At 36.9% G+C, this 12,713-nt stretch overlaps 1 protein-coding gene across 1 annotated transcript in view; it reads left to right on the top strand.

The window, feature by feature from the left end:
• Nucleotides 1-11,839, top strand: part of LOC309858358 (sorting nexin-4) — a 51,347-nt gene extending 39,508 nt beyond the window's left edge. Inside the window, exons 8-9 of the mRNA XM_082751045.1 lie at nt 3,542-3,603; nt 11,725-11,839. Of these exons, the coding sequence (XP_082607171.1) occupies nt 3,542-3,603; nt 11,725-11,794 (132 nt within the window). The 3' untranslated portion in view covers nt 11,795-11,839. The remainder of the gene's footprint in view (nt 1-3,541; nt 3,604-11,724) is intronic.
• The last annotated feature ends 874 nt before the right edge of the window (nt 11,840-12,713 follow it).

The following is a 12,713-nucleotide window of genomic DNA, read 5'->3' as shown; positions in this document are numbered from 1 at the left end:
CATTGTAGCAGTAAGTAACAAGAGTTTACTCTCATCATCTTTGAGTCCTTAGGAAATAGTTCAAAAGAAAAGAAAAGCTATGTGTGTCTAGGATCATCCAAAGAATGTCCTGAAACTGTCCATTTTAACATTTAATCAGCTGCTACTTCTGTGAGGACAGAAAAGGCATTCTTATTGCTCCGAATGATCCTGAGCTGGGTAGAATGATTGGATGAGTCTGTCACATTTCTTCTGCTGTCATAGAATTTGCTAGGTGTCACTTTTTCCCTGTCAGTTGTCAGATGATCAGTTTTCAAAAAAGAAAGACTTGTCAACAGAAATGGAATTGGCAATCTGGCTTCTTTTCCCTGTCACCAATGACCCATAAATTAATTTGGTTTTAGGTTTTCATCATTCCTGTTTTATTTTTCTGCCCTTTTTGCTTTTCCTTTTCTCTAGAAATGATAATTTTTGGTTATAGTTTTTCTTTGTTTCATCTTCTTTCTCACTGCCTGATTACCTAGGTACAAGTCATTTCATGTTTAAGTTGGCTGGATCCGTTTGTTTCCATGAATAGCTGATAGCAAACGCTGGCCTCATAACAACTATTGTGTGTGTGTGGTCTAGTTCGTGGGTAGGTTGTTCCTTATGTGGTTGCTCACCTTTTTGGTATAGGAAGACTCTTACCTCTTTTGGGCATGCTATGTGGGCCAAATTATTTTTCAGAGTTCTAATTGTGGTAGAAGATCCTTTAGTACCAGCTTCCAGGAGTGAGATACTTTAAAGAAATAAACTTTTAATCCTTGGAATTTACAAACCTTTTTTTTAAAAAGATTTTAATTATTTATTAGAGAGAGAAAGGGCATGAGCATGAGTAAGGGGAAGGGTAGAAGGGAGGGAAGCAGACTTCCTGCTGAGCAGGGAGCCCAGCAAGGGGCTCAGTCCCAGGACCTGAGCCATGACCTGAGCCAAAGGCAGAGGCTTAATTGACTGAGCCACCCAGACGCCCCCAAACTTTGTCTTTGAACATTTATTTTGGATCTGCATTTTGTACTTAAGTTGCTTGTAGTTTCTGTTCTTACATGGTTAATAAGTGCTCTTCCTCTCTTCCATACTTAATATCTTAGTGGGTGATAAAATGCTCAGCTTTCCAGAAGAGGTTTGATCTTTAAAGCACAAAGATCTAAGAGAGTTAGTGGTTTAGAAAGGCATTTTGCCAGTTCTGTATGATGTTTTCTATAGTCATGATTCATGTATGGTGGTAAAGATCCAAAAAGTCCTGCGTAAAAGAAAAGTGTTAAATTTTGGGATGCGTGGGTGGCTCAGTTGGTTGAACAACCACCTTTGGCTCAGGTCATGATACTGGAGTCCAAGGATCGAGTCCTGTGGTTGGGGGGCGGGGAAGGGGGTCTGCTCCCTCTGACCCTTCCTCCCTCAAGCTTGCTCTCTCTCAAATAAATATCTTTTTAAAAAAAGAAGTGTTAAATTTTATTATACCAATGTTTCCCAAACTTTACTTGATGATGGAACAACTTTAAAAAAAAGCAAATAGACTTTGACACTCTCTATAGGACTCAAAAAATAATTGGGAAATAACATCCTTAGAGAAATTAGTTGAGAGGTCTGGGGACAACTCTGGAGTGTTTCAAGCAGAATGAAGACTGTGAGTTTTGTCCTGAGTCTAGTGCAGGGATGGATGGACTTTTATGGAAGGCCAGATAGTAAATATTTTCAGCCTTTTGGGCCATATGATCCCTGTCAGATCTGTTCAGCTCTGCTGTGAAAGCAGTCATGGACCGTGCTGACATGAATGTTCTAATGAGGCTTTACAGAAACAAGTTGCAGTCCTGTGGTGTGTTGCTCCCTAGTCTAGTGGCTATGCTTTCCTTCAAGCCAAGCCAAGGAGAGATAGAAAACATTTTATGTTCCTCTTAGACCTGCTCCAAGTATTCATAATTCTGGTTCCTTCACTATAAGCTGGTATTGAAAGGGTTAGGATTTGTTGTATGGTTAATGCCTAATTCCTCAGATTATTCACGTTTGAGTAAGAAATTAGGAACATAATTTATCCTAGGGTTTACATTTAGAAACTGTGTACCAAGAATTTTTTGGTTTTATGTGGGATTACCTTTTGGCCTACAGTTCACGTCCATAACACTTTGGAGGATAGTTTGTGGTGTTTTGTCTTTTGTAAAATTTGTGTGACTAGCTAAGCAGTATATATTTCATCTCAATCTAAATTATAATTCTGTTTTTATTAAAATGTCTAACGTGTTGGTTAGAAGGAGTTATCGTGAAAAAGTAGCATTGAAGTATGTTGCATGTATTTAGCAATTGTATATAAAACTGTTAATAAAATTGAAAATGTTTATTTTTCCCTCTGATAAATGCCAGTTTGAGGACTTTATCATAAAGAAACAATTGAAATTTAGAAAAAACTTTACTCTCAGAGATATTTATTAAAACATTATATATAACACTAAAAAACTTAGGGGTAGCTAAATATCCAACAAGGAGTGTTTTTGTATTTTATACACTGCTACGTGGAATTTTATGCAATTATTTAAAGTGGTTTTTATTAAAAGTAATAGTAGCCTGCTGGATAAAAATATTATCACCTTTAAAAAAAATTTATATATTTGAGCGAGAGAGAGCATGAGAGGGGAGAGCATCAGGCTCCCTGCTGAGCGGGGAGCTTGATAAAGGAGTTGCTCATGGGACTCCGCAATCATGACCTGAGCTGAAGACAGTTGCTTAACCGACCAGCTATCCAGGTGTCCCTATCACTTTTAATATAGGAAATTTTTAAACAGTAATGAAAACGTGTTCATATATGTTCTTTTTCTTTTCTTTTCTTTTTTTTAAGATTTATTTATTTATTTATTTGACAGAGATCACAAGTAGGCAGAGAGGCAGGCAGAGAGAGAGAGGAGGAAGCAGACGCCCTGTTGAGCAGAGAGCCCGATGCGGGGCTCCATCCCAGGACCCTGAGATCATGACCTGAGCTGAAGGCAGAGGCCTTAACCCACTGAGCCACCCAGGCGCCCCATATGTTCTTTATTTTTATGTGTGTGTATGTGTACATGTATGTACACACATATATACATAATATATACACACACATATATACACATATATATACACATAAAAGCAGTTACATAAATATGATGGCAGCAGTATTCCCTCGCCCCCGCATAATGAGACTTTGGGAAATTAAAGTTTTTTCTTTTTCTTGTTTTCGAAGTTTATTGTACTAAGCATTTTTTAAAATGAGGATAACGTTTCTCTTTTTTTAAAGAATAAACTGTGGGGGCGCCTGGGTGGCTCAGTGGGTTAAGCCGCTGCCTTCGGCTCGGGTCATGATCTCGGGGTCCTGGGATCGAGTCCCGCATCGGGCTCTCTGCTCAGCGGGGAGCCTGCTTTCCTCTCTCTCTGCCTGCCTCTCCATCTACTTGTGATTTCTCTCTGTCAAATAAATAAATAAAATCTTTAAAAAAAAAAAAAAGAATAAACTGTGTATAGCTTTGATCTAATATTAATTTCTTTTAAAAATTTGTTCCAGAGAGTAGCAGATCGACTGTATGGTGTATATAAAGTACATGGGAATTATGGGCGAGTTTTCAGGTGAGCATTATATAAGCTTCTAAAATAATTGATTAGCTCTAATTAGCTTTTTGCCTGAGAACTATAATTCCTGAACATTTATGGGTCTGAAATGTAGAAGTTTAGTTTTCATTTATTTTTTATGTTACGGCGTAATTAGTTAATGTTTTATTCAAGTGTACTTAACATCCAGTGTTATATTAGTTTCAGGTGTACAGTGTAATGATTGAAAAATTCTATACATTTCTCAGTGCTCATTAAGATAAGTGTACTCTTAAATCCCCTTCACCTATTTCACCCATTTCCCAACCCCCTCCCCCATACCCTCCACTCCCTTGGTAACTACCAGTTTGTTTGTTTGTTTGTTTGTTTGTTTTTAAAGATTTTATTTATTTATTTGACAGACAGAGATCACAGGCAGGCAGAGAGGCAGGCAAAGAGAGAGGAAGGGAAGCAGGCCCCCCACAGAGAGCCCGATGTGGGACTCTATCCCAGGACCCTGAGATCATGACCCGAGCTGAAGGCAGCGGCTTAACCCACTGAGCCACCCAGGAGCCCCTACCAGTTTGTTTTTGGTATTTAAGAGCCAGAGGGGTTTTTTTTGTCTGTCTGTATTTTTGTTGTGTTTCCTAAATTCCACATATGAGAGAAATCATACGGTGTTTGTTTTCCTCTGTCTGACTTACTGCACTTAATGTTATACTCTCTAGGTCCATTCATGTTGTTGCAAATGCAAAATTTTATTCTTTTTTATGGTACACACACAATGGATAAAGAAGATATGAGCTAGATATATATAAGTATAAATATACATAAATATATAAATATATTTCTAGCTCAGATCTTTATCTGTTCACCTATATATGGACACTTGGGTTGATTCCATATCTTGGCTATTATACATAATGTTGCAATATACATAGGGGTGCATATATCTTTCCGAATTTTTTTTCTATGGGTAATTTTTTTTTTCTATGGTTTTTGTTTTCTATGGGTAAAGAAAATCTGGGTGAATTCCTAGTATTAGAATTACTGGATCATATGGTAATACTGTTTTTAATTTTTTGAGGAACCTCCATACTGTTTTCCAGAGTGGTTGCACCAGTTTGTATTCCCACTGACAGTGCAGGAGGATTCCTTTTTCTCCACATCCTCATCAACACTTGTTACCTCTTGTCATTTTGATTCTGGCGATTTTGACAGATGTGATACCTCATTATAGTTTTGATTTGCATTTCCCTGATGATTAGTGATCTTGAGAATCTTTTCATGTGTCTCTTGTCTGCTTATATGTCTTCTTTAGAAAAAATGTCTATTTAGGTCTTCTGCCTACTTTTAATTGGATTATTTGTGGGGTTTTGTACAAATTTGTGTTGATCTGTACAGGTTCTTTATATTTTGGATATTAACCCTTTGTCAGATACATCATTTGCAAATACCTTTTCTTATTCAGTAGGTTGTATTTTCATTTGGTTGATTGTTTCCTCACTGTACAAACGCTTTTTATTTTGGCTTTTGTTTTTCTTTTTTCTTTTCTTTTCTTTTTTTTTTTTTTTTATTTATTTATTTGACAGAGAGAAATCACAAGTAGATGGAGAGGCAGGCAGAGAGAGAGAGAGGGAAGCAGGCTCTCCGCTGAGCAGAGAGCCCGATGTGGGACTCGATCCCAGGACTCTGAGATCATGACCCGAGCCGAAGGCAGCGGCTCAACCCACTGAGCCACCCAGGTGCCCCTGGCTTTTGTTTTTCTTATCTGAGGAGACATATCTAGAAAAACGTTTCCTTTGGCTGATGTCAAAGAGGTTACTGCTTATGTTTTCTTCTAAGAGTTATGATTTCAGGTCTCACTTTTCTGACTTTAATCCATTTTGAGTTTATTTTTGTGGTGCAAAAAAGTGGTTCAGTTTCATTCTTTTGCATGTAGCTGCCCAGTTTTTTGTTGAAGAGATTTATTGAAGAGACTCCATTGTAATTATTTTTTTTTTAAGATTTTTATTTATTTATTTGACAGAGAGAGATCACAAGTTAGGCAGAGAGGCAGGCAGAGAGAGGGGGGGAAGCAGGCTCCCCACTGAGCAGAGAGCCTGATGTGGGGATTGGTCCCTGGACCCTGGGATCATGAGCTGAGCCGAAGGCAGAGGCTTAACCCACTGAGCCACCCGGGTGCCCCTCCATTGTATATTGTTGCCTCCTTTATTGTAGATTGACCACATAGGTGTATGTTTATATCTGGGCTTCTATTCTGTTCCATTGATTTATGTATCTGTGTTTGTGCCAGTGACATATTGTTTTGATTACTACAGCTTTGTAGTATTTCTTATAATCTGGTATTGTGATACCTCCAGCTTTGTTCTTCTTTCTTAATTAAGGTTGCTTTGGCTGTTCGGGATCTTTTATGATTCCTCACAGATTTTAGGATTATTTGTTCTAGTTCCATGAAAACTGCTGTTTGGTGTTTTGATAGGGATTGCATTTAAATCTCTAGATTGCTTTGGATAGTATGACATGTTTTAACAATACTGGTTCTTTGAGTCCATGAATTTGGAATGTCTTTTTATTTGTGTCCTCTTTAATTTCTTTCATCAGTTTTTATAGTTTTCAGAGATGACAGGTCTTTCACCTCTTTGGTATTTTTATTTTTAGTGATAGTTATAAGTGGTTCTTAATTTTCTTTCTGCTGCATTATTAGTGTACAGAAATGTAGTAATTTTTTGTATATCAATTTTGTGTCCTGCAACTTTACTGAATTCTTTATTGGTTGTAGTAGTTTTATGATTGGGTCTTTAGGGTTTTCTGTATCTAGTATCATGTCATTTGCAAAGAGTGAAATTTTTACTTCTTCCTTATCAATTTGGATGACTTGTATTTCTTTTTCTTGTCTGCTTGCTGTGGCTAGGACTTGAGTCCTGTTAACAGTGGTGAGCATTGACATCCTTGTTCCTTTACTTATCTTAGAGGAAAAGGTTTCAGTTTTTCAGCATTGAGTATGGTGTTAACTGTGGGTTTTTCATATATAGCCTTTTTAATGTTGAGGTATGTTCTTTCTAAACCCACTTTTTTGAGAATTTTTATCAAGAATGAGTGTTGGACTTCCATCAGATGCTTTTTCTGCATTTATGGATGATTATATGGTTTTTATTCTTTCTCTTTTAATGTGATATATTATGTTGATTGATTTGTGAATATTGAACTACCCTTACATTGCTAGAATAAGCCCCACTTGACTGTTGGAAAAGATCCTTTTAAGTATTTATTGTTGAATTTGGTTTGCTAGTATTTTTTTGAGAGTTTTTGCATTTGGTCTTGGTATCAGGACAGTGCTAGCCTTGTAGAATGAATTTAGTTTGAGAATAAGTAATAGCTCTTTTTTTAAAAAAATATTTTATTTATTTATTTGACAGACAGAGATCACAAGTAGGCAGAAAGGCAGGCAGAGAGAGGGAAGAAGCAGGCTCCCTGCCGAGCAGAGAGCCCGATGTGGGGCTCGATCCCAGGACCCTGAGATCATGACCTGAGCTGAAGGCAGAGGCTTTAACCCACTGAGCCACCCAGGCACCCCAGTATTAGCTCTTTCTTAAATGTTTGGTAGAATTTACTTGTTTAGCCATCTGATCTTAGACTTTTGTTTGTTGGGAGTTTTTTTTGGTTTTGTTTTTTTTTTTTAAACTGTTTCATTTTTTTTTTTTTAAAGATTTTATTTATTTATTTGACAGAGAGAGATTACAAGTAGGCAGAGAGGCAGGCAGAGATAGAGAGGAGGAAGCAGTCTCCCTGCTGAGCAGAGAGCCCGATGCGGGACTCGATCCCAGGACCCTGAGATCATGACCTGAGCCGAAGGCAGCGGCTTAACCCACCGAGCCACCCAGGCGCCCCTAAACTGTTTCATTTTTATTGCAAGTAATCAGTCTGTTCAAATTTTCTATTTCGTCCTGATTCAGTTCTGGAGGCCTCTATTTCTAGGAATTTTACCCATTTCCTCTAGATTGTTCAGTTTGTTGGCATATGTAATTTTTCATAATATTCTCTTGTAATTCTTTTTATATCTGTGGTGTTGGGGGTTTTTGTTATTTCTTGTGGGTTTTTTTTTTTATTTTAGCCATACTGATATATATAAGGTGATACTTCATTTTGATTTTGATTTACACTAGATAATTTATTCTTACTGATTTTTGGGGGGGGGGGGTTGATGTTGGTTTTTATTTCTTCTCCTTAATTTCTGATTTTATTTGGGTCTCTTTTTTTCTTGAGTCTGGCTAAAGGTTTACCAACTTTATCTTTTGACTAGCTCCTTATGATATCAATATCAAAGAATTTTGTTTTGAAATGATGTCTTATAATAGTAGTTTTCAAAGTTTTTGTTTTAAAGTATTTCTTAGACAATTATCATATGATCTCTCTGATATGAGGAATTTGAGAGATTGAGTTGGGGGGTCGTGGTGGGTGGGGAGGGAAAAAATGAAATAAGATGGGACTGGGGAGGGAGACAAACTGTAAGAGACTCTTAATCTCACAAAACAAACTGAGGGTTGCTGGGTGGTGGGGGGTAAGGAGAGGATGGTTAGGTTATGGACACTGAGGAGGGTATGTGCTATGGTGAGTGCGGTGAAGTGTGTAAGCCTGATAATTCACAGACCTGTACCCCTGAGGCAAATAATACATTATATGTTAATGAAAGATTTTAAAATAAAATAAAATAAATTATTTCTTTCAATAAAAAATAAGAAATCCATTATGTTGAGCAGATGAAAATGAAACTACCCTGAAGCTATGACCAGTGCCCTTTATTTTGTTGGCAGAATGCCCAAGAAGATTCCATGGGAAATCACTGTTTTATAGAACTAGTGATACTTTTTTTTTTCTTTTTTGGTGTTACTTTATAATTTTTGAAGGATTTTGCAAGAGAGTTTTTCAGTCTTGGGGTAGCTTTTGTGTTAATTAATTTAGAATATCTACTTGTGTATAGTGCTTGCATGTTGTGGTTATTTTTGAGCCTTTTGGATTCTTTTTTGTGTATTAATTATTTTGGTTTTGCCATCTTAGAAGTTGTTATCCAAATATTTTTATAGAAAATGTCTTGCTAATGTTGCATTATAAGTCTTTTGATTGGATTAATTTAAAAATGATTCATTTTATATTTTTAAATAGGTAATACATTCATTTGGCACAAAATTCAATAGGAATAAAAGCTTTTTACAGTGAAAAGTCTCCCTTCTCTGTTAACTACCCAGGTCTCCTCTGAGACAGCTAATATAGTTTTTTTATGCATCCCTGTAGTAAAATGTAATTCTATAAATATATTAATATACAAACACAGTTGGGTGCTTAACTGACTGAGTCACCCCTTAAAAATATTAAGTAATCTTGACACCCACTGTGGTACTTGGACTTACAAGCCGGAGATCAAGAGTTTCATGATCTGACTGAGCCCACCAGGCTCCCCTATAGTTCATAGATGGACTTCAGGTTGTCAGAAGTTTCTGGAATTCCATGCCAAATTTTGTTTGTGATTTTTTTTTTTCCTTCTTAGGGAAAAGGTCCATAGTTTTCATCAGTTTCTACAAAAGAGCCAAGGCCTTTTTTGATCTGATTCCTCTGTGACAATTCCCTACCCATTAAGTACTTTAAGATTCAGTTATTCCTCTTATAATGTTGACGTTAAATCTAAATGTTGATGTTAGAAACTACCCTTTAATAGTTCCTTGTATGTTGATGGTTTCCTCCTCTCCACTGTAACCTGGTTAACATTTCCTATTTCCAATCCTAGATATATCCTTGGACCCCAGGTTAGAACCTTTTGTTTAGTAGTGCTTCTTAAATTTTAATGGGCATATAGATCACCTGGAGAACTATAATTGAACTATATATATCAAATTTAAGGTGACAGAGGTATGGAAAATGAATATTTTGGTGCAATAGATCTGGAATGGGTTCTGGGATCCGGCATTTATTTATTTATTTACCTTTTATTTTTTAAGATTTTATTTATTTATTTGTCAGAGAGAGCAAGCATACGCACAAGCAGGGGTAGTGGCAGGCAGAGGGAGAAGCAGGCTTCCTGCTGAGCAAGGAATCTGTTGCGGGACTTGATCTCAGGACCCGGGGGTCAGGACCTGAGCTGAAGGCACAATCTGAGCCACCCAGGCATCCCTGTGATCCTGCATTTCTAATGAAATTCTAGGTCATGCTGTTGCTAGACCACAGTTTGAGTAGCGGAGGGCTAAGACTTATACGTACCTTGAGGTCTTGTGCTGTTACGTAGAATCCAGTATAGTTTCCCTCCTCACATTTATTAATTCACTTATTGCTTCATTTTACCTGCAAGCTGTAAATACCATGTATTTATCAGGCTCTAAACTACTTAATAGGCATACATAGGTGATAAAGCATGAGTCCTACTTCCTTGAACTAGTTTTTGTCTTGTTTGGTAAACAAAGGAACTAAATTGGTTATGTTGGCCTTGAGTTGGTGGTACATAGTAAGGTGCTCAAAGATTAATTAAATGGATGAAGTACTTTTGGGATAGCCAATAGACAGTTAATCTGGACTGTTGATATTTTTTTTTTTTCTTTTAAGAGAAAGGGGGACAGAGAGGCTAGGGCAGGGAGAGGGGCAGAAGAAGATAGAGAATCTTACAACTCACACAGGGCTCAATCCCACAACCCTAGATCACGACCTGAGCTGAAATCAAGAGTCAGCTGCTTAACTGCCTGAGCTACCCAGATGCCGCATAGCATTAATTCTGGTAACATGACCTACAGTTACATTAAATATGATCACTGCATTTCATTTTTGGCTAGTTGTATTTGTCATCTGCCAAAAGCCTTAGGTTCCTTTCTCATGTGAAGAACAGGGCTTTGGATATATTGAATTTGAGGTGACAGAGTTGTATAAAAGCAGAATTGTCCTCTAGGCATTATAAATAAAGCTTTAGTTTAAAAAAAAAAAAGGTTAATTTGCTATTACTATCTTGAGAGTAGTTACAGACATATAAAGAAAGAACAGTATTAGAGGGAGCCTTACCTATTTTGTTTTTTAATCATAACCATAGTGTTGCGTAGGTGATTTATATGTTTGTTTTGCTTTGACAAGTATTAAAAATTATGAGGTTTTTTTCCTTCTGATACTGTAAGCATATACTCTGGTATTTCAACAACATAAAAATATATATAAAAAACTACATGGTAACAAAATAATAGTGTTTAAATGTTTTTCTTTTATGATACAGTGCAATTGAAGAGGCTAATGTAGAAATGACAACAAAGGGCGCCTGGCTGGCTCAGTTGGTAGATCATGTGACTCTGAGTCTTGGGGTTGTGAGTTCGAGCCCCATGTTTGGTATAGAGATTACTTAAAAATAATAAAATAAATCTTTAAAAAAAACCCGAAATGATAAAATGATCTATGGTTCTAATAGACTTTCTCATCAACTTTAGTACAATTATTGAAGCTTTACTGTGTACCTAATGTTTCTGTACAGTCATCTTTTTTGTTAGCTTAAATGTGTTCATCAGAATCATCCATGGAGCTTTAGAAAGTACACATATCTCAGCTCCACCCCAGAGATTCTGATTAAGTAGATCAAGAACAGGGCTAACACCCATAGTTTCTCAAACCTGTTCACTTGACTTGACAAATTGACTTAAATAGGCACCCTACTTGAGAATGTTGTCTGTAAGCGGATGCAAGCTATTTTGTATGATACTTACTTTGAACTTAGCAGCAGCTGATAGCAACTTTTAAACTAACAATTTAAAGCTTTCACTTGCATTTAGTTGTTAAACTTAAGGGGAAAGCAGCATATATTTTTTTAAGATTTTATTTATTTGACAGACAGAGATCACAAGCGGGCAGAGGCAGACGGTGGGGGGGGGGGGAGCAGACTCTCCTCGGAGCAGAGAGCCCAATGTGGGGCTCGCTCCCAGGACCCTGGGATCATGACCTGAGCCAAAGGCAGAGGCTCCAACCCACTGAGCCACCCAGGCGCCCCAGGAGAACAGCATATTTGAGTCACAGAAAATAAATCCAAATACAGATGCTTTATTGTTTAAAAGGTAGCTAGGAAAGAAACCTTATAAAATATCCCTTTTGAAAATATTCCATATCTAATTCACGGTGTGTTTGGTTTTATCTTTTTCTCCCTAGTGAGTGGAGTGCCATAGAGAAAGAAATGGGGGATGGACTGCAGAGTGCTGGTCACCATATGGATGTGTAAGTACCTAGAACAGTTAAGGTAAAACCTGGCGTGAAGTCTAGTAGGAAAATGTTAGTGATTCTTCTGTTTTTATCAAGTTTGCTGGCTTTTATATTATACACTGTGGATCCAGATCTGACTTATACAAGTTTATTTCAGGAATGAAGGTTAATTTAAAAACATTCAGAAATCAAATCAGTCCAGTTCATGTATTAGTAGAATAAAGAAGAAAACCTGCATGTTAAGTTCAGTTCATGTAGAAAAACACTTCAGCATCCACTCACAATAAAAATGCCCATCAAACCAAGAATAAAAGGAATTTCTTCAGTTTAAAACTTAAAACTAGTATTGTACCTAATAGTGAAATATTAAAAATGAAAACTTAGAGATAATACTGTATTTAATAGTGAAGTATTGATGCTTTTTCCAAGGAATAAGGCAAAGTTGTCTGCTCTTACCACTTCTTGTAAACTTTGTACTAGTAAGTTCTACTCAGGCAAGAAAAAAACAAGTAAGAGGCATTAGTCTTAGAAAGGAAGAATTAAAACTATATTTTTTTGTAGCTAACAGGAGCCTTTACATGGAAAATCATAAAGAATCAACCAAAAATATAATAGAACTAACAGCTGAATTTAACAAGGATGCCAAATATAACATCAATGTATTAAAAATAAAACTGTTGGGTTGCCTGGGTGGCTCAGTGGGTTAAGCTGCTGCCTTCAGCTCAGGTCATGATCTCAGGGTCCTAGGATCAAGTCCTGCATCGAGCCCTGCATCGGGCTCTGCTTAGCAGGAAGCCTGCCTCCCTCATTCTCTCTGCCAGCCTCCCTGCCTACTTGTGATTTGTCTGTCAAATAAATAAATAAAATCTTTAAAATAAAAAAAAAGCATTTTTATATACTAGCAACAAATTGAAAAGCAATACTTTTCATAATAGCAT

The sequence above is a fragment of the Mustela nivalis genome (assembly GCF_964662115.1).
Source record: "Mustela nivalis genome assembly, contig: HAP1_SCAFFOLD_2255, whole genome shotgun sequence".
Classification (NCBI taxonomy): Eukaryota; Metazoa; Chordata; class Mammalia; order Carnivora; family Mustelidae; genus Mustela; species Mustela nivalis.
Note: the sequence above shows the minus strand (reverse complement) of the source record. Positions and strands in the feature narration are given on the sequence as shown.